This window comes from Macaca fascicularis, chromosome 7, assembly GCF_037993035.2.
Source record: "Macaca fascicularis isolate 582-1 chromosome 7, T2T-MFA8v1.1".
Taxonomy (NCBI): Eukaryota; Metazoa; Chordata; class Mammalia; order Primates; family Cercopithecidae; genus Macaca; species Macaca fascicularis.
In genome coordinates this window covers 5,892,379-5,913,851 of record NC_088381.1, presented here as the reverse complement: position 1 = coordinate 5,913,851, position 21,473 = coordinate 5,892,379, and the positions used below count along the sequence as shown (strand labels likewise).

Here is a 21,473-nt window from a genome sequence, read left to right as displayed (position 1 = left end):
CAGTAGCCCCCAAGCCAGCCCAGTGCGAGGAGCCCGAGGACGCGCCCTCCGTCTCCTCCCACCCGTGCCTCGCGCAGTCCGGGACCGGGCTGGGCCAGTTGCGGGAGAAAGGGGCGGGGCAACCGGGGCCTCTCCCGGGCAGGTTCCCCTTTGTCCCTCCGGGGGCCCCTCTCTCTCCGCCCTCGCCTTGCCCCGCGAGGCCGCCGCGGGGCGCCTCACCGTCCTGTTGCAGTGGAGCATGAGCCTCCGCTGAGGCTCCTGGTTCTTGTGGAAGATAGACGCCAGCAACTTCAGTTTGGCCTTGAACCCTGACACAGACATCTTCCCCCTATCTCCCGTAGGAGGGACGCGGAAGGGAAGCCGTCTGGAGCCGCTGTCATGGCCACGACCACCCGGCGGGGCCGCCTGGCTCAGCCCTCCTGGCTCCGCCTCTCCCCGCCGCCCGGACCCTCCTGGGAACATCGCTGGAAAATGGCAGGGGCACGAAGGCCTTGGCAGGAGCTGTGTGGCGGCCTGGGGGGCTGCTCCCTTTGTAACCAACTCCACCGACAGGAGGAGTGACTCCTGTCAAGCTGCAGCCTAAAAGGGCAACAGGGCAACAGCACCACCGCCCCCGCCTGGGAAAGGGCTGCCCCGCCCCCGCCCCCGCCCCCCTGGCCCCTCGCCCCTCGCCCCCCGGCCCCTCGCCCCTCGCCCCTCAGCGCACCCTCTTTCACGGATGCGCAAGTCTACAGTCTACAGCGTGCGCGCGCCCCCGGCTGCCCCCTCCTCCCTTAACCCAGCACCTTTCTGCCTGACCCATCTGGTCCCTTCATCACACTCACCTACTGTAGCCTCAGGGCGGCACAACCACCAACTGTGTGTGTGTGTGTGTGTGTGTGTGTGTGTGTGTGTGTGTGTGTGTGTGTGTCTCTCCAAGGGAACAGAGCACTGCTGAGTTCAGGCTGATTATTAGCTCGTGGACTGTCAGCAAAATAGGGTCACGAGAAGGCTGTGTGCTGTTTTGTCTTTTGTGGTGACATCAGGTTGCTGATGTTTTATGTTTTTCAGTTCGTTAGTTTTTTTTATTATTATACTTCATGTTCTAGGGTACATGTGCACAACGTGCAGGTTTGTTACATATGTTTACATATGTTGGTGTGCTGCACCCATTAACTCATCATTTACATTAGGTATATCTCCTAAAGCTATCCCTCCCCCTTCTCTCCACTCCACAACAGGCCCCAGTGTGGGATGTTCCCCTTCCTGTGTCCAAGTGTTCTCATTGTTCAGTTCCCACCTATGAGTGAGAATATGCGGTGTTTGGTTTTCTGTTCTTGCGATAGTTTGCTGAGAATGATGGTTTCCAGCTGCATCCATGTCCCTACAAAGGACATGAACTCATCCTTTTTTATGGCTGCATAGTATTCCATGGTGTATATGTGCCACATTTTCTTAATCCAGTCTGTCATTGATGGACATTTGGGTTGGTTCCAACTCTTTGCTATTGTGAATAGTGTCACAATAAACATATGTGTGCATGTGTCTTTATAGCAGCATGATTTATAATCCTTTGGGTATATACCCAGTAATGGGACGACTGGGTCAAATGGTATTTTTAGTTCTACATCCTTGAGGACTGGCCACACTGTCTTCCACAATGGTTGAACTAGTTTACAGTCCCACCAACAGTGTAAAAGTGTTCGTATTTCTCCACATCCTTTCCAGCACCTGTTGTTTCCTGACTTTTTAGTGATCACCATTCTAACTGATGTGAGATGATATCTCATTGTGGTTTTGATTTGCATTTCTCTGATGGCTAGTGATGATGAGCATTTTTTCATGTGTCTATTGGCTGTATAAATGTCTTCTTTTGAGAAGTATCTGTTCATATCCTTTTCCCACTTTTTGGTGGGGTTGTTTTTTTCATGTAAATTTGTTTGAGTTCTTTGTAGGTTCTGGATATTAGCCCTTTGTCAGATAAGTAGATTGCAAAAATGTTCTCCCATTCTGTAGGTTGCCTGTTCACTCTGATGGTAGTTTCTTTTGCTGTGCAGAAACTCTTCAGTTTAATTAGATCCCATTTGTCAATTTTGGCTTTTGTTGCCATTGCTTTTGGTGTTTTAGACATGAAGTCCTTGCCCATGTTCTGAATGGTATTGCCTAGGTTTTCTTCTAGGGTTCTTATGGTTTTAGGTCTAACATTTAAGTCTCTAATCCATCTGGAATTAATTTTTGTATGAGATGTAAGGAAGGGATACAGTTTCAGCTTTCTACTTATGGCTAGCCAATTTTCCCAGCACCATTTATTAAATAGGGAATCCTTTCCCCATTTCTTGTTTTTGTCAGGTTTATCAAAGATCAGATGTCTGTAGATGTGTGGTATTATTTTTGAGGGCTCTGTTCTGTTCCATTGGTCTATATCTCTGTTTTGGTACCAGTACCATGCTGTTTTGGTTACTGTAGCCTTGTAGTATAGTTTGAAGTCAGGTAGCATGATGCCTCTAGCTTTGTTCTTTTGGCTTAGGATTGTGTTGGCAATGTGGGCTTTTTTTTGGTTCCATATGAACCTTAGTTTTTTCCAATTATGTGAAGAAAGTCATTAGTAGCTTGATGGGGATGGCATTGAATCTATAAATTACCTTGGGCAGTATGGCCATTTTCATGACATTGATTCTTCCTATCCATGAGCATGGAATGTTCTTCCATTTGTTTGTGTCCTCTTTTATTTCCTTGAGCAGTGGTTTGTAGTTCTCCTTGAAGAGGTCCTTCACATCCCTTGTAAGTTGGATTCCTAGGTATTTTATTCTCTTTGAAGCAATTGTGAATGGGAGTTCACTCACAATTTGGCTCTCTGATTTTCTGTTATTGTGTATAAGAATGCTTCTGATTTTTGCACACTAATTTTGCGTCCTGAGACTTTGCTGAAGTTGTTTATCAGCTTAAGGAGATTTTTGGCTGAGACAATGGGGTTTTCTAAATATACAATCATGTCATCTGCACACAGCGACAATTTGACTTCCTCTTTTCCTAATTGAATACACTTTATTTCTTTCTCTTGCCTGATTGCCCTGGCCAGAACTTCCAACACTATGTTGAATAGGAGTGGTGAGAGAGGGCATCCCTCTCTTGTGCCAGTTTTCAAAGGGGATGCTTCCAGTTTTTGCCCATTCAGTATGATATTGGCTGTGGGTTTGTCATAAATAGCTCTTATTATTTTGAGATACATTCCATCAACACTGAATTTATTGAGAGTTTTTAGCATGAAGGGTTGTTGAATTTTGTCAAAGGCCTTTTCTGCATCTATTGAGATAATCATGTGGTTTTTGTCTTTGGTTCTGTTTATATGCTGGATTATATTTATTGATTTGCATATGTTGAACCAGCCTTGCATCCGAGGGATGAAGCCCACTTTATCATGGTGGATAAGCTTTTGATGTGCTGCTGGATTTGGTTTGCCCGTATTTTATTGAGGATTTTTGCATAGATGTTCATCAGGGATATTGGTTTAAAATTCTTCTTTTTTGTTGTGTCTCTGGCAGCCTTTGGTATTAGGATAATGTTGGCCTCATAAAATGAGTTAGGGAGGATTCCCTCCTTTTCTATTAATTGGAATAATTTCAGAAAAAATGGTACCAGCTCCTCCTTGTACCTCTGGTAGAATTCAGCTGTGAATCCATCTGGTCCTGGACTTTTTTTGGTTGGTAGGCTATTAATTATTACCTCAATTTCAGAGCCTGTTATTGGTCTATTCAGGGATTCAACTTCTTCCTGGTTTAGTCTTGGGAGAGTGTATGCGTCCAGGAATTTATCCATTTCTTTTAGATTTTCTAGTTTATTTGCAGAGGTGTTTATAGTATTCTCTGATGGTAGTTTGTATTTCTGTGGGATTGGTGGTGATATCCCCTTTATCATTTTTTGTTGCATTTATTTGATTCTTCTCTCTTTTCTTCTTTATTAGTCTTGCTAGCAGTCTATCAATTTTGTTGATCTTTTCAAAAACCAGCTCTCGGATTCATTGGTTTTTTGAAGGGTTTTTTGTGTCTCTATCTCCTTCAGTTCTGCTCTGATCTTAGTTATTTCTTGCCTTCTGCTAGCTTTTGAATGTGTTTGCTCTTGCTTCTCTAGTTCTTTTAATTGTGATGTTAGGGTGTCAATTGTAGATCTTTCCAGCTTTCTCTTGTGGGCATTTAGTGCTATAAATTTCCCTCTACACACTGCTTTAAATGTGTTCCAGAGATTCTGATATGTTGTATCTTTGTTCTCATTGGTTTCAAAGAATATCTTTATTTCTGCTTTCATTTCATTATGTACCCAGTAGTCATTCAGGAGCAGGTTGTTCAGTTTCCGTGTACTTGAGCAGTTTTGATTGAGTTTCTTAATCCTGAGTTCTAGTTTGATTGCACTGTGGTCTGAGAGACAGTTTGTTATAATTTCTGTTCTTTTACACTTGCTGAGGAGTGCTTTACTTCCAACTGTGTGACTCCTACTATTAAGTGAAAAAAAGAAATTCCAGAAGGATGCATACAGCATACTTTATATAACATGGAAAAGGAAATGTATATATAGGCCAGGCATGGTGGCTCATGCCTGTAATCCTGGCACTTTGGGAGGCCAAGGCAGGAGGATTGCTCGAGGCCAGGAGTTCAAGACCAACCTGGGCAACACAGCAAAACCATGTCTCTACAAAAACTAGAAAAATTAGCCAGGTGTGGTGGTGCAGGCTTGTAGGCCCAGCTACTCATGAGGTTGAGGTGGGAGGATCTCTTGAATTTAGGTGTTCAAGGTTACAGTGAACCATGATTGCACCACTGCACTGCAGCCTGGGCAATAGAATGAGACCCTGTCTCTAAAGAAAAAAAAAAAAAAAGTAAAAAAATTTAAACACAAACTGTGGGCTGGGCGTGGTGTCTCATGCTTATAATCACAGCACTTTGTGGGGGGGCGAGGTGGGTGGCTCACGAGGTCAGGAGTTCAACAAGGTGAAACCACGTCTCTACTAAAAATGCAAAAATTAGCCAGGTGTGGTGGTGCGCACCTGTAATCCCAGCTACTCGGGAGGCTAAGGCAGGAGAATCACTTGAACCTGGGAGGCAGAGGTTGCAGTGAGCCGAGATTACACCATTGCACTCCAGCCTGGATGACAGAGCAAGACTCTGTGTCAAAAAAATAAAAAAGTTGGTTTTTTGAGAAGATAAACAACATTGACAAAAGGAAACATGACTACTGATACTGCAAAAACCCAAAGGATCACTAGTGGCTATCATCACAAACTATATGCACAGAAATAGGAAAACGTACTAAAAATAGATAAATTTCCAGACACATCCAGCCTACCAAGATTGAACCATGATGAATCCAAAACCTGAACAGACCAATAACAAATAATGGGATTGAAGCGGTAATAAAAAGTCTCCCAGCAAAGAAAAGCCTGGGACCTGAGGATTCACTGCTGAATTCTAGCAAACATTTAAAGAAGAACTAATACCAACCTTACCCAAACAATTCCAAAACTAGAGGAGAGAAAACTTCCAAACTCTTTCTACAAGGCTAGTATCGCCCTGATACCAAAACCAAAGATACATCCAAAAAAGAAAGCTACAGGCCAATATCACCGATGAATATTGATGCAAAAATCCTCAACAAAATATTAGCTAATTGAATTCAACAACACGTTAAAGTCGGGGTGCAGTGTCCCAGGTTCACTCAACCCTTCCCGTTTTCCTCTCTGTGTGTGTCTACTTTGCCGTGTTCCCTGGTGGCAGAGGCAGTGGCAGTGTTGGCACGTGGGCCTCCCAGGACAAGGGGAAATTGAGTGTGCCCTTTTCTTGCCTCCTGCCAGGCGTCTGCAGCCTGGCACAACCTCTGGTCAGGTCATCAGGCCAGGGACCTGGAGATGTTCTTTTCCAATTTCTGGATTGATAACTTGAGGCAAATTCTGGGCACTAGAGTCAGAATTAAGACGAGACTGAATCAGAGGGAGTCTCGGGTCCTGAGGCAGAGACCTGAAACTGTCAGGAGCGTGTGGGAAGCTCGGTACATGTTCAGCCCAGTTGCTTCTCTCTGTGCCTCAGTGTTCCAGGTACCCTTGGAGGGGCTGAGATCCTGGGGATTCCTGGAGCCTGGCTGCATGGCCTGGCCACCCTGATGCCCTTGTGTTCTCCATGACCGGACAGCAAGGCTGACGAGAATGGTTCTCACAGCTTCATGAACTCCATGGACTTGCTGGAGCAGCAAATGGAAACCACCCAGAACCTGGAGGACTCGTACATGGCCATTGTCCACAAGACCATGTGGGACCTCATGGTTGGTGTCATGGCCAAGACCATCATGCATGTCATGACCAACAACGTGCATGCACCGCCTCATGGGGGCAGGGGGCTCCTGTGGCACTGGGGATGCAGGTGGCCATGTTGGTCTGAGGGAGATGCAGACCAATCCTATGGGACCAGGTCCAAGGAGGGAGGCACGGTCTAGACCAGAGCTGTCTCATAGAAATATAATGTGGTACTGAGGACAGTGGCCCATGCCTGTAATCCCAGCACTTTGGAAGGCCAAGTCGGGAGGATAGCTTGAGCCCAGGAGTTCAAGACCAGCCTGGGCAACATAGTGAGACTGGTCTCTACACAAAAATTTTAAAAAAAGCTGGGCTTGGTGGTGGCACGTGCCTATAGTCCTAGCTACTCGACAGGCTGACATTGGAGGATCACTTTGAGCCCAAGAGGCTGAGGCTGCGGTAAGCGGTGATCTCGCCCACTGTACTCCAGCCTAGCGACAGAGCGAGATCCTATCTCCAAAAAAATTTTTTTTTAAAACTAAGTAGATGGGCATCCTGGTGGCATGATAGGTCCTGGATCCCCTCCCAGACCTGTGACCTTGGGTGGGTGACTTTTCCTCTGGACCTCAGTGTCCCTATCTGAGTGAGGAAAGGGTGGTGGGGAGGCAGATCTTTGAGTCTAAGCGGTGTAGAAGCCGCGTCTGAAAAGCCATACTCAGGGCTCCAAGTCCAGCACACAGTCCCAGCAGGGCCCGGCAGGAGGCCAGGGCAGCGCAGGCATCAGGTCCCAACCTCCTTCCCTCTTTGCCCACTCTCAGACCAAGGAGTTCATCTTCTCGGAGCTGCTGTCCACCCTGGCGTCCTGAAATTGAACCTGCAGGACAACCAGGAGTCCTGTCCCTGTACTCGTGTGGGGACCAGAACACGCTGATGGAGGAGTCAGCAGATCAGATACAGCGGCGCGACAAGATGCTGCGTATGCAACATGTACTGAAGGAGGCACTTAGCATCATTAGTGACATGAACACGACCACCGTCAGCATACACACACACAGGGGCCCGTGGACAACTCCTGGCTGCAGGTGCAGAGCGTCCTTGCCAGACGCAGGTACCAGGGCTGGCACCCATGGCCCCAAAGCCCCCCATCCCCAATGGCTGAGCCTGGGGGCTCTTGGAACAGGCTCCAGACCCAAGCTGGCAGACGTGGGTGCTCTCTGGAACTGTCAGAGAGCTCGTGGTTTATGGTGTCAGGGCTGAGAGCTGGGAGGGGGTTGTGTGTGGGGCTGTACTCTGAGGACGCCAGAGGCCTAGGAATGTCATCCTGGGCACGCTGTACCTGTTGTGCAGTCTGAGTCATGCTGCCAGGGCAGAGTATCCGCCTCCCAGCCTGGGAGTGCTGAGAGCCAAATCCACTGCAGAGCAGGGGTGAGAGTCAGGGTCCCACCTCCTCTATCTGTCGGCAATCCAGTGGTGATCTAGGATAAAACTTCGAGAGTCCCAACCCACAACACACCTCACAGGCCAGGCGGTGACACACAGCCCCTTCCCTCCCTCCCAGGTCCCATCATAGCTGCCAGCCTGTGACGGAAGGCAGGGTCCCTGGCCCCCGCTGAAGCACTATCGCTGGCCAGCAGGCTCACGCACCTTGGCCTGTTGCTCCAAGAGGTTGCCTCTGCTATTCAGCCAAGGGGACCACAGTGCCTGGTGTGCCGGCTGAGCTCTGCCCAGCAAGCCCACCCACCTCCCCTGCCATGGACTCTCCCAGCAGGAAGGGCCCAGCCTCACCTATGTGACCTGCAACCCCCAACAAGCTGAGGCTCCGCTATTAGACTTACAATTCTACAGCCAGTGGCATCCAGCTGCCTGCCCTCTCTGCCTCTCACAGGGTCCCTTCAGAGGGTGCTGGGCTTTCTGACTGCCCAGAGGGGGCTCCAGCGATCACTCCAGCCATCCATCACTTTTAGCTTCATCATCCTGGTTCAAGCAGTGTTCCTTCTCTGTCAGACCTGGTGGCTGTTGCGTTGGGCTCCCCAAGGTGAGAGGTGGCCCCAGACCAGGGGTTGGAAGACAGGGTGACCAGAGAAGAGGGAAGCCCGAGGGGGCCGAGCACTGGTCTGACCGGTGGGTGCACTGCCTGGGTGCCGTGGACGAGGCCAGCGTGTGTGGGGTAGGGAGGGCCGCCGCAGCCCCCAGGCACCACCTGTGAAGCTCCAGGTCCTCCCTTGATCATCCTCCCCTTTACCTTCCAGTCCCTCTTTTCCAGGAAGCTTGCCACACCCACACCTGCGCCCTCCCCTCCCGGGCCTTCTCACAGCTGCTGTGGCACACCTGTGCTCTGCACTTGCCTCACCAGCTCTCTGCTCACTTTTCTCTCTCCTGTTTTCTCTCTGCTTTCTCTCCAACTGCCAGCCGATCGGGTCCGGCAAGTCCATCCGGTCCTGAGAGCCCCGGGCTCCCCTTTGACCTCTAAACAGATCCGTCCTCTTCTCAGAGACCTCCCTTTCCAGGCCTGCCTGGGCGGCTGTTCTGTGATTTGACAGTGGCTCCCCCAGCCCCAAAGCCAGCCCCCTTCATCTGTGACTTGGTCTGCTGTAGTGGTGAGCTGACACCTCCAGGTGTGACTGTGGCTGAAAACGTGTGCCCCCCTCTGTGGTATGCCCCTGCCCTGTTCTATAAATATCTATAAATACATGTATGTACATATATACACATACATATATACACATACATATATACACATACATATACACACATACATATACACACATACATATACACACATACATACACGTACATATACACACATACATATATACACATACATATATACACATACATATACACACATACATATATACACATACATATATACACACACATATATACACACACATATACACACACATACACATACGTATACACATACATATATACACATACATATATACACATACATATATACACATACATATACACACATACATATATACACATACATATATACACATACATATACACACATACATATATACACATATATACATACACAAACACACACACACACACCCCAACACATGGCCAACCGACTCACCTCTAGCACTGGGAATCAGTCACCGTGCTGTCCGTCTGGAGTCTTGCGGCCCAACAAGAGAAAGCTGTCCCCTGACATCGCCCCTCCAAAGTGCAGCACCTCCAGTGAGCCTCCCTGTCCTGCTCGGCCTACGGACAGCCCCTGCCATCCCTCCCGCCCCCACCAAGCATGGGAGTGCTGTGCAGGCAGCGGTGTGGCCTGACAGTCTCTACCAGTCCTGCTGTCCCTTGGCTGAGAATCAAACCCATTTCTGGGAAATGTGTCCTCTGCTGGCTGTGTTCTCTGTGGAGCTCAGGGGAGGGGAAAGGCCAAGCTATTTCTAGGGTGCTGTTGGGAGCAGTGAAAAGGCCATACCCTTTCCAAGGTTCACTTTTCCTGGAAAGCCCCTGGAGCTTCCCTGGCTCTTATCCTGTGAAGCCGGCTCTGGCCACCAGGGGGCAGGGCCATGAACGCAGCCTGGAGGGAGCCTGCGGGGCAGCCGGCGCTCTGGAGGGACAGACAGAAGAGGCCACCAGGTGCAGACGGGAGAGGGAGGCACGGGGACGGAATGGAAGACGCCTGGGCTGGGTGGAAGTCAGTGCCCTTAGGTGCTGGTACCTGTCTTCCCGGCCACCGCTAGATCAGGCTTCTGAGCCTGTTGGCTGTCAGGGTGGGACCGCGCCCAGTAGGCGCCATGGCAGTCCCTGTGGAATCCCCCAGGCGCCACCAGGCAGCATACAGGTAACAAGCCTGGAAGGTCCCCAACAGCCTAGCTGGACATGCTCAAGACACTCTAGGGCTCCTCGTTTGGTGGCACAAACTCCAGGACCCAGTGAGGGAAATGGGAGCACACCAGGCCGAGGAGTATGGCTAAATCGGTTTATTCCAAAATAAAAAGCAAAATAAACAGGAGTCGCATCACCAGGGAGCCACGACCCCATCCCCGCCTCCTTCCTCTGTCCTATGCTAGCAATAAATAAGTTTCCCAGCCACAAATAATTATTAAAACCTCCTCCCCATGTCTCAGTTCCAACCTCCACTAGGTCCGATACAGGGGCGGCCCTACCCGCTGGGATATACAAAAGGTTACACAGACAGAATAAGTACACCAGGGAAGGGGGGCCACCCCAGCAGCCCGTGCCCTCGCCTGGTCCACAGTTAGCCCCACTGTCCTGCCTCAGCTACCTCTCTGAATAAGAAGCTGGGAGCCTCCCTGAGGGAAAAGTTGCTATGGTGAGAGAAAGGAGGCCATCAGGCCTCCTCCAAACAAACCAACTCCACCAGCCTCTGGCTCTTAAATAACAATCATCATCATCCAGAAATTTAAGGACTCAGCCCTGGTCAAGGTGGCAAAGGGTCTGTTTGTCTTTCCGCATTAGACAGAGGTCTTGTCTTGCTACCCTAATTGTAAAGGGGTGACTGGGAAGGGGTGGCAGGGACATGGTGGCGGTGGAGACTCCAGCCCAGCTTCTCCAGGGCTTGCTGTCAGGGGCCTGCTTTTAATTTTCATTTTTGTCCCATGACTTTAAAATCCCATAACTTCTTTTTCGTAAGTTTTTTTTAGTAACTTCCCATAAAACTTTTTTCTCCTTTTTTGCCACAACTTTTTTACTTTTTTATCCCATAACTTTTTCACCCCATAACTTTAATCCCATAACATTTTATTTTGTGTTCTTTTAATAAACACCTGCATAGTTATATTACAATTTTATAAAAATGAAACAGATTATCTCATGCCAAGCATGCCTAGCATTTGCACAGTATCAATACCTTTAATATTATAGTTTTCAAGACACGCAAAATAAAATTTTAAGGAAAAAAACAGCACTTTGCAACAATTAAATCATTTATTACATTACAGTAGCATCACACCAGCAGTCAATAATGCCACTTTAGGCAAAGGTCTTTCAGTATTTCTATTATACATTCTGTTTACAAGAATTCATAAATTGGTAAAATTCATTCTAAGAAAACTTGACAAATAAAGCTTTGGGCTGGAATTGGCATTTCTTTCTTTGCTTTTTCTTCCCACCATTTGTTTCTTTTAAACTACAGTGTTCATATTTTAAAATGTTTTAACTTATTTCAGAACATTAAGATAGCAGTTACATTTTTTAATAGTTATATTGTTTTAAAAATGACTCTTTAAGATAAGATTTTAGACTAACTATATTATGGATAGGGCTGATTTACATTTTCAAATTCCTAAAAGTCAGCTTTGGTTTTAGAGCTCATTTTGTTTTTTTTCATTTCTGGAAAACCTATCAGGTTTAATCAAATACTTTTAAAATGATTATTATATATTGTAATCTTTAAATAGGTGTTTTGATTCTTCCTACAGAAATTCAAATTTATTCAGTTGAACTCACATTTTAAAATTCTATGTTTCTGATGAACTCTAACCTTCCAATGTTGCCTTCTAAGCAAATCGAAAGCTGCCTTACACTGAATGAGGAAGAGCACAAATACTTGGCTGAATGAGGTATCGCAAAAGACTGCGTGCACTTTGAAGAAAGACTTAAGTTATTGTCATATCATTTCCATTCTTTTTAGCTTTTTCTTAAATATATGACAAATACCTACACAAAGAGTGGAATTTCAGTTAATACAGTAAATTTATTTTCCAGATGGACATTCAGCTGGAACATGCCAGCGTGTGATTTAACCCATCGGCACCTGATGAACACAGTATGGTCAGATTGGTCACAGATGCTAAACACTATCTGAAGGTCATGCCCAGTCACTCATGTTTATCAGGGTAAAAGTGAAGTTATTTCAACGATAAAAGTACCTTTGAAATAATTTATCCATGTATTAGATAAACCCAGTTTCAGAATGATAAAGAAAAAACATTAGACCAAATAATATGGCTAATTAACAGTGGTCCGATTTCTAGCCCGAGGTTTTACAATGGACTTAAAGTAACTGTCTTTAAACTGAACTCAAAGAATGCAAAAGTGGCAAGTTCAGAAAATAAAAGGCAAGAACAGGACTTACCCACGGGCTAGAAATCGGACCACTGCTAATTAGCCACATTATTTGGTCTAACATTTTTTACTTTATCATTCTGAAACTGGGCTTATCTAATACATTGATACATTCATACAATTTGGAAGACTCCCATTGAAGTCACAACGACCCAATATTTGTGCTCTTTCAGTGAATGCAGGCAAATCTGTTATTCCATCGGTAAAATCGTATTTTGCTCTCCTGTTAGAATATCATATTTATAAAAGTGTCATAAGGATGCCAGATGCTAAAAATGGAGATGGTCTGGTAACTAGAAATCCCCACCCCAGGGAGCACACGTACATATCTCCCTACATCCTAATACTGTGATGTGTTTTGGACACAGACATTAGAACCTCATGAGGTTTTAACTGTTGATTCTTTCCCAAGCACCATCAAGTTATGATTTAGGCAATGTGTGACTGAAATTCATTCATTCATCATGCATAGGCACGATCACATAAATACTGCACAAAATATGTCCCTAACTGAAACTGAGAGGTACAAAAACATATTTCACTCTTCGTAAAGAAATTTGCGAAGAAATATACCTATGATTGTATAGACACGTTACCTCGTAATACACTGACATTCACAAACAGTAGATTGCACTGCAGTTTGTAAACATCTTAAGTTGCATAAAGTTCTCCTTGATTTTCAAAGACAGTATAATACTGTCTACTAAAACTCCTTGTTTCAATTAAGTACTCTCACATATATTAATTTATAATAATGTTTGTTATTATTTTTTAAAGTGTTTTCCATTCAAGGAAAACAAGTAAATTCCTATGTCAGAGTAACTAAGGTGGTTGAAGAATAGGTATTAGCCAGAGAGGTCTAGATGGTAAAATCAATCTTCAAGCCTCAAAGAAGCTCCATGAACAGAGAGGAATGCCAGGTGTCACATGGCTTTCCTTCACTCTAATTCATTCTGGACTAGAGCCTCTATGCCTGTTCCAGGGACATTTAAACTCTTAAAGGACTTCTCATGCTTTTTACTAAATACATTAAGAAGAATGCTAACCAGTGCCCTTTTGTGAACTGGGACATGTAGTCATGTGATTAAAACAGGTAACATGAACTCTGATTTTCAAATGTATTACAGATACAAATGCTCTAAGCTAGGAAAGGTTTTCCACATCCACAGTCAACGATGGGAGCCTTTCATTCCTCAGAAATAGTCCCTTTTTAGGTGACGGATAAAGAGTACAACTGCTGCAGCTCCTGATGCAATATCTTCATGAGCCCAGAGCACACACGAATCCTAAGGGAACTACCATAGTACAGCGCTCGTTCTTGGCACCGGAACAAATGAAACACACTGTATCCCGCACATTCCTGCCGGAGCAGGCCACTGTCCTCTTCTGTGAGATTTAAAAAGCTCCCCCAAAACGTTATTACTCCCATCACCAGTACACAGAAAATGGGGGAAAGGCTGTTTCCAGTTCTCAGACTTTAAACAACTCTAATGTCAGTACTCACGCTGGCATATAGTACAAAGTAATCAACAGTGCACACTTGAGGGCAAACCGCATATTGAGCTAATGAAGGGCTCACTGTGATTAAGATTAAATCAAACATAATAGCAGAACATAAGCAAATTTTATCTGAATTCTGATGCTGCAATAACATTAAAAAAGCATGGCAGCCTGTTCCAAACAGCGAGAATAGTTTTGTGCAAACAGTGGGTCTTTGTGTGTTTGAACTCCCACCACGTAACGGCAAACTCGATATACATGCTAATGACCTACAATTATGAAATTAAAACAGAAAAATGCTAAAGGATGCCAGAGTGAACCTCAGTGAAGGCCACAGAGACCCACTCTCCTTTAACTTTTTACAAATAAACTTAAACTATAAATTGGAAACAAAAATAATCAAGAGTGGCTCTAACATTCAAATGAAGTAAATGGATTGTGTAGGAGATTCATCCCATAGCTTTGTTTCTTTTTAAAAAATGTCTTGACCAGCTCTTTGATGATGGTGATGTTTATCTCCTTCTTCTTGGCAGCCAAGCCCAGCAAAAGAACGGCACACAGCGGCTGCTGCCCAAGCCTGGGTGCTCCTGGTGCTCCTGCGCGATGGGCTGTGCAGTAGGGTTGTCGTGGGGAGACCCCTCCGTGGCTTCTCCTTGCCCAGTCTCGGCGCTGTCGCTGAGGCTCAGCTCACAAAGATCTTTGGAGAGAGGGAGGCGGGGATCTGAGCACAGTGCAAACCCCCTGCTCCTGCCTGCCCGCCCTGCATGAGGGCTCTACTCACCACCATGCTGGTTGGCAGCCCTAAGCTCCTGGGCGGCTGGGGCTCCTGGACGGGGCTCATGAGCAGGGTTCTGGGAAGAAGTCAGGAGTTTGCTGTGCTCGTTGTTGTGGTCCACACAAGCCATAATAGCATCTCCTGCAGCTCCACCTGGAGGGAGGGGTGCTCAGCTGTCACGCTGCTGCCGGCGCCCACCCTCACGCCCACCCCCACCCCTGCAGAGATGTTGCACACCCTACCTTCATCTCCTCCCTGTGCTGGACCAGCCTGATGATGTCCTCCTCCCATTGCTGCATCCTCGGCACTGCCCCCTGCCTCTGTTAGAAGCTGATGAACATTCCTGCGGGAGGACAGGGCTCAGACGCTGGGGCCCCTCCGAAGGCCCTGCAGCTCCCCCTGCCCTGCCCTGGCCTCCCACTCACTGATGGCATCTCTCTCCCCAGTATTCGATGAATGGAAGTTCGGGTTTCTCCACCAGCTCACTCAGGTCTGCCATCTCCTCCCGGTGGTCCATAAAGCCGCTCTGGAGCCAAAATAATGGGGTCACATCTCGGCAGCGACCTGCCCTCAGGTGGCATTTTCAAGTAAGTCATGGAGAAGCTGGAGGTGAGTCCTGGCATGGGCCAGCTTCTCCACGACTTCCTGCAGGGCCCGGTGGGTCTCCGCACTCACAGACTCGCCCCCAGTCCCTGGGGCTGGGACCGCTGCCTCTGGCTCCTTCTGGGCCGAGGCCACCAGGTAAGCCAGGTGCTGGCAGCACACCCTCTGCTCTGTCACCCACTCTCGTAACCCTGCCTGCTCCTCCTTGGCACTGGCTCCAGCGGATTTGAAAAATGCCACCTGAGGGCAAGACGTGAGCATTCTTGTAGGGGCATACACAGAAGAAACAGGGTAGAGGGGTGGAGCGCAGCCCCTTCCCTTGGGGCCCCAGAGAGTGCACCTTTTGGTCACAGGGGAAATGGGGTCTGACCACTGGCTCCCGGAAGGGATGAGGGCGCAGAGAAATCAGAAGGCAGGGAAAGTAAGAGCATAAAGGGGTCTTGCAGGGACCACAGAGGAAGGTGGTAAAATGGGTGCGGGGGGAGTCAGGCTCACCATGGCCTCCCAGCTCTCCTGGTCCTCTGGGACGCTCGGCATGGGCCGAGGTCCCTCCTCCTCCTCACTGTCCAGATGTCCTCCATCTCCTGTGGGGAGTGGCCAGAGGGCTCCTCAGACAACCCAACATTGGAGGTACTGTGGGCCCACCTCTGCCTCCACCCTCACTGTGTAACCCTGAGCCAGCCCCTCCCCAGAGAGGAATGAGCTGCTGTTCTTTATTTTTACTTTTAAGAACCAAGATCTTGCTACACCGCCCAGGCACAGTCCCACTACCGGTCGGTTTGGGAGTTCTGACCTGCTCCGTTTCTGACCTGGGCCAGTTCAGCCATCCTTAGGCAACTTGGTGGCCCCCCGCTCCCAGGAGGTCACCATATTGGTGTCGAACTTAGTGCAGGCACCCGGTCGGCATAATGACCAGCTGTTCTAAAGGTCTCTTCCAACTCCTCAATCCTATGCTGCTAACAGTCCCCCCTTCCTCCTGGGGCTCTGTCCTCTTCCTCTGAGTGGTCTCCGGTACCTTCCCCAGGGAGAGCCTTGAGGTTCAACGGGGCATTCAGCTGCTGGCTCTGCTGGCTGGAAGCTTCCAGGCGCTCCTAAGGGGCCAGGAAAGAGTGAGAAGGCATGGAGTTTGCCAGGTCGTCCCCCTCATAGCCCCATCCTCAGCAGCTCCCTCCCCTGGGTCTCCTGCAACTTTTGGCGGGCCATCTCGGCCACCGCTTTGCCCCAAGCTTCCTGCTGCTGCAGCTGGTTCATTAGCTGGGTCTGCTGCAGTAACTGCCTGTGCAGCGCCTCCTTCTCAGAGGTCAGCTGCTGATAGGCGGCCACCTGCTGCTGATAGGTGGCCACAGACTGCCGCAGGTGACCCAGGTAATGGTCTGGCTGCTGCTGCAGACTCTGAGCCTCTTGGCTCTTCAGCTCTACCTGCAAGAAGACCGTGGGTGTGACGGCACGTGGCGGCTAGCTTCCAGATTCTGGGCCCATTAATAGGGTCTCCAGGGCACTGTGGGGCTCTGCCACCTGCCCAGGACCCTCGCCTCTTACTCCAGGCCTAAGTGACTGCCTCCCTTTCCTAGAACCCCATGCCTCCTTTCCCAGGCTCAAATCTCATACCCTCTTCTCACCATTTAAACTGTAGGCCACAGACTGGTGGAAAAGCAGTGGGAGCCAGCCGCCATCTGCTAAGTGTGCTACAGGCCTAGTGCTTTCCGTGTATTATCTCATTTAATCCACAGCACCTCTGTAAGGAAAATGCTAACTTTCTTTTAAAGTTAAAGAAACAGAAACTTAGAGATGCAAAGTACTTGAATGGTGACCAGTGGAACCAAGGCTGGAATCCAGTTGTAACATAAGGAGCCTTTTTGTTTTGTTTTGAGACAGAGTGTCACTCTGTGGCCTAGGCTAGAGTGCAGTGGTGCAATCTCAGCTCACTGCAACCTCCACCACCTGGGCTCAAGAGATTCTCATGCCTCAGCCTCCTGAGTAGGTGGGATTACAGGCATGCACCACCATGCCCGTTTTGTTTGTTTGTTTTTGTAATTTTAGTAGAGATGTTACCATGTTGGCCAGGCTGATCTCAAACTCCCGACCTCAAGTAATTCTCCTGCCTCAGCCTCCCAAAGTGCTGAGATTATAGGCGTGAGCCACCGTGCCTGGCATAAGGAGCCTCTTATCCCACTGTCTCTTCACCTATGACTGGGGGCTCCATGCCTCTAGCTGGGATGACGATTTCCAGACCTGGGAGGAGCCCAGGGCTACCCACCTCTAAAAGTCAGAAGGCAGGAAGGAAGAAATAGTCACAAGACTGTCCTGGAGGGTGCTGGGGTAACCTGCCCCCAGGATGCAGCTGCCTCGGCCTGGCACACCCCTCCCCAGAGGCTGGTGCCCGCCTCCCAGCCCTTCTTGGATGGGGCAGAGGTTACTGTCTCCTTCACCTCGTCCAGCTTCTCCTGTAGCTCCTCCACTTGCTGCTCCAACTGCAGTGCGCTCTTGTTCTCATTGTTCTGGACAGAGAGAGGGAATCAGCAGCCACCCACTGCAGCTGGAGACCCTAGAACTCGGTGTCTGCCTCCCATGGCACCGGGAAGGGTGGAGGCAGGTTAGAAAAATCATCCCCTCTCTCCCACAGCCACCAGAGCAGGGCTCTGGCTCACAGGTGCCTTTAGAAGTAACATTTCACGTGAGGGCTACACTGCCCCATTTTACAGGTGGGGAAACAAAGGCCTGGAGGGCTAGGGAGGAGGATAGGCTCCGCAGGTGGGGCAACGCACCAGCTCCTCAACACCGCTCTGTGGCTCGGCCAGCTGCTGAAGCTTCTCATCCTGCTCTCGAAGTCTCTCCTCCTGCTCCCGAAGCCTCTCCTTTAGTGGCTGGTTCAGGAGACTTACGTGTTGATGGTTTTCCACCTGGGCCTGGAGCTCTGCTGACACCCTCTCTAGTTCCTTCCTCAGGTGCTGCAGCTCCTCCTCAGCGGGCACTGCTGGGCGCTCCGGGGGCTGGGGTTTAGCTGAGAAAGGAAGCAGACAATAAGGGCCTCTGGATTCTCAAAAACAAAAACAAAAAAAACCAAACAACAACAACAAAAAAAACCCTCCTCTTGGTGCACAGCTCCTCTCAGCCTCCCCAAACTTGGCCTCACTGCTAATGATTCCTCGCACCCGGATGGCAGCCAATCTTCCAAACCACTTTCAGATGGAGAGCACTGTGGGTGACTGACAACGGGCCCCCTTTGCTGATGGGGACACTCAGGCTCATGGAGATGACAAGATTTGCTGTCTCCTGGCACAGACCTCTTTCCCTCTGCCTCAAAGCCCTTCCATCCACCCACCTCCCTGGAGCATTCTAAGCCCCTCCACAGCCCTCTGATGCCAGGCCTGCTCCCAGGTCACACCAGCCCCATCTTACCCATCTGGTTTTTGAGTTTGGACAAGCTCCTCTTCAGCTCCTCCACCCGACGTGTATCATCCTTCTTCTCTTTCTTCAAGGTGCAAACCTGCCCAAAGCACAGGGGGAAAGCGCCCTGGAGAGAGGGGCTGGTGGCTGGACAGGCTGCCATCTCCCTCTCTGCCCCCACCTCCACAAAGCCCAGACCCATGACCACATCTGGCTGTATATTCCCATGTTACAGATGCCCAGAAAGATCCAGTGACCTATCTAAGATGGGGGTGCTGAACAGTCAGACCTCACCTCCTGCCACATTTTTCTCATCCTCTGCTGCCACTGGGCCCTCTCTCCTTTTAGATGTTGAGCATATTCATCTCTCTCTAGATGGGCTTGTTTAAGTGAATCCTTCATCTGCAAGAATGGGCACAGAAGTTAGGAAGGGCTGTCACTGGTCCTCACCTGCTCCTGGCCACTTGGGATCATTTTCCTTCCACATCTCTCCCTCTGCAAAACCCCACCTGTGTCAGCTGAGCTTTCAGCCGTGCCTGCTCCTGTATGGACTGCTCTAACTGCCACTCAATAAGTGCTTGACTGCGGCTTGAGAACTGGATGGTGAAGAGTGAGAAGTTTCCATCTGGGGAGCCCGGGCCATTCCACACAGTGCCCCTTAAAAGGGCTAGGGCTAGGCTCAATATACAACTCGGTCAGTAAAGATCAAGGCATTTCCAAGCCCATGGTCTGGTTTTTAAAAGAACTCAGTAAAGTTGGAAGGGAGAGGGAAAGAGATCGAATTTACAGCTGGCTAACAGAGGCCCAGAGAGAGCAGATAATATTGCTATTGTTATTACTGTTATTACTACCACTGTCTGAACCTTTATGGAGTGCTTCACCAGGCACCACGCTAGCAATCTCATTTAATCCTCACAACCACCATAGGAGACAGTTACTATGATTCCCTCTATTGTGTAGATGAAAAATCATGAAGTATTTGAGGTTAAGCGCTTGCCGAAGATCACTGAGGCAGAGTTGGGATTTGAACACCCAGGTCTATCCGATTCTCTAAGCCCATTTTTCTTGCTGGGGATGGGGGCACAGATAGGAAGGGGACAATTAATCTTTTGTTTACTTTTTGAAAGGATGACACATTCGTATAGTCCAAAACTCAGAAGGTACAGAAGGGAAGTATCTCCCAGCCGCCCTGTGGCTCTCTCCTGAGTTTTTTTTATGAACCCTTGCAGACATGTTTTCTGTATATTATTATAATATGTACACACACACACACATACACACACACACACGTTTCCTCTCTACAGAAATGGTATCATACTAAAGGTACTCTTCTGTACCTTCACAGTACAAGTACCCAATACCCCACCTAGGACTTGGCCAAGACCACAGCCAGGTAAGGGCAGGGCAGGCACTTGGCCTCCACGCTCTACGTCCAGTGCTCCCCGCCGCACCCCCCAACTCACCCACAGCAGCTGACTCAGCCCCAGGCTGCCTCTAACAACCAGACACAAAAGCAGTGAGACATGGCCATGCCGCCTTCTGGGCAGGCCACTCCATCCTGCAGAAGGGACTTTTAGGCTCACTCCTCCATCTGCGAAGCCGGGCTCCCAGGGGACAGGGCAGGTGGTTGAACTCACACTGATCTCCTTCTCCTCCTGTGTGGCGGGGACAGCAGACAGAGCCTGCTCTAACTCTTCTATACACTGCAGTGTTTGTTGCAGGCGGCCAGCCAGATCCTTGGACTCTTCTGTAATGACAGATGTGAGATGGGGCCCAAAGGACTCTCCCTAAAGACCTGTCAAAGTGCCAGGTTAAAGGATGACAGGGCGCCCAGATTCCCACCTTCAAAGTATCTGAGAGAACGTTTCGTGTGATTCATGTCTGTATTTAGTTTCTTTATCTGTCTATTCAATGTCTGGATTTGAACCTTTGGGAGAAAAGCCAAGCAAGTGCTGGAAGAGAAGGAAAGAAACATTCTCCGGAGGACAGGAGAAAACTTCACACCCTCCACTCACCTCTAGCTCCCTTTCAGTTTTCTGTTTCTCATTGTTTGCCTTCTTTTCCTATAGGAAGAGGAAGACAGAGCTCTTACCAGGGGGAGGCAGAGATGGCACAGCAAGAGACATGCCCCCAGAAAGCCACCGATGCCCCAGGACAGGCCCACCCATGGGACCAGGTTATCAGGGACCCTGTGGGGATGGGGTAGAATCTGAGGGGTGAGCCTTCTTCCCCAGGCTGGGAGTGGGCGAGACGAGACTGGGGCCTCTACATCTGAGTGCCCCCCAAACCCAGCCGTCATGTCGCGAGGAAAAAAAGAAATCACATTACTTCTTCCAGCTGATGTTCCACTTGTTTCTTCTGTTGTTCCTGTGGGGAGAGTCAAATTAAGGTGATGGAAGGTGGCCCCTTAACTCTATTCTCCAGACCAGGAAGTGGTAGGCAGGGGCCAGGAATGGATTTTAAAGGCAAAGTTCTCAGACCCAATGGGAACACGAACTGGTAAACCCTCCTCAAGCTTCCAAGGACAGAGGATTTGGGTCTTTGTCGGCTTTCGCCCACAGCCACAGAACTCAAAGTCTGAATGTGGAAACTCTTGAGAGGACAGGAACACAATCCTCTAGAGATGGAGTTGGAGAAAGGCCCCCCTCCTGCCCGTTTGTGATTTAGAAAAGTGCGTTTGGCCGGGCGCGGTGGCTCACGCCTGTAATCCCAGCACTTTGGGAGGCCGAGGCGGGCGGATCACAAGGTCAGGAGATCGAGACCACGGTGAAACCCCGTCTCTACTAAAAATACAAAAAAAAATTAGCCGGGCGCGGTTGTGGGCGCCTGTAGTCCCAGCTACTCGGGAGGCTGAGGCAGGAGAATGGCGTGAACCCGGGAGGCGGAGCTTGCAGT

The 21,473-nt window shown here is 48.9% G+C and overlaps 1 protein-coding gene and 2 pseudogenes across 1 annotated transcript; 1 reads left to right on the top strand and 2 right to left on the bottom strand.

Moving 5' to 3' along the window:
* The first annotated feature begins 718 nt into the window (after nt 1–718).
* Nucleotides 719–15,044, top strand: LOC141407359 (uncharacterized; annotated as a pseudogene).
* Nucleotides 15,045–15,960: 916 nt separating this feature from the next.
* LOC141407358 (golgin subfamily A member 2-like) lies at nt 15,961–17,394 on the bottom strand. The gene is made up of 3 exons (XM_073998435.1): nt 17,365–17,394; nt 16,367–16,646; nt 15,961–16,284 (listed from the first exon to the last, which is right to left on the bottom strand). The coding sequence occupies exons 1-3, from the start codon at nt 17,392–17,394 to the stop codon at nt 16,148–16,150; spliced, it is 447 nt and encodes a 148-aa protein (XP_073854536.1). The 3' UTR covers nt 15,961–16,147.
* An 88-nt stretch (nt 17,395–17,482) lies between these two features.
* LOC102117885 (putative golgin subfamily A member 8I) lies at nt 17,483–20,928 on the bottom strand (annotated as a pseudogene).
* Between the last annotated feature and the right edge of the window lie 545 nt (nt 20,929–21,473).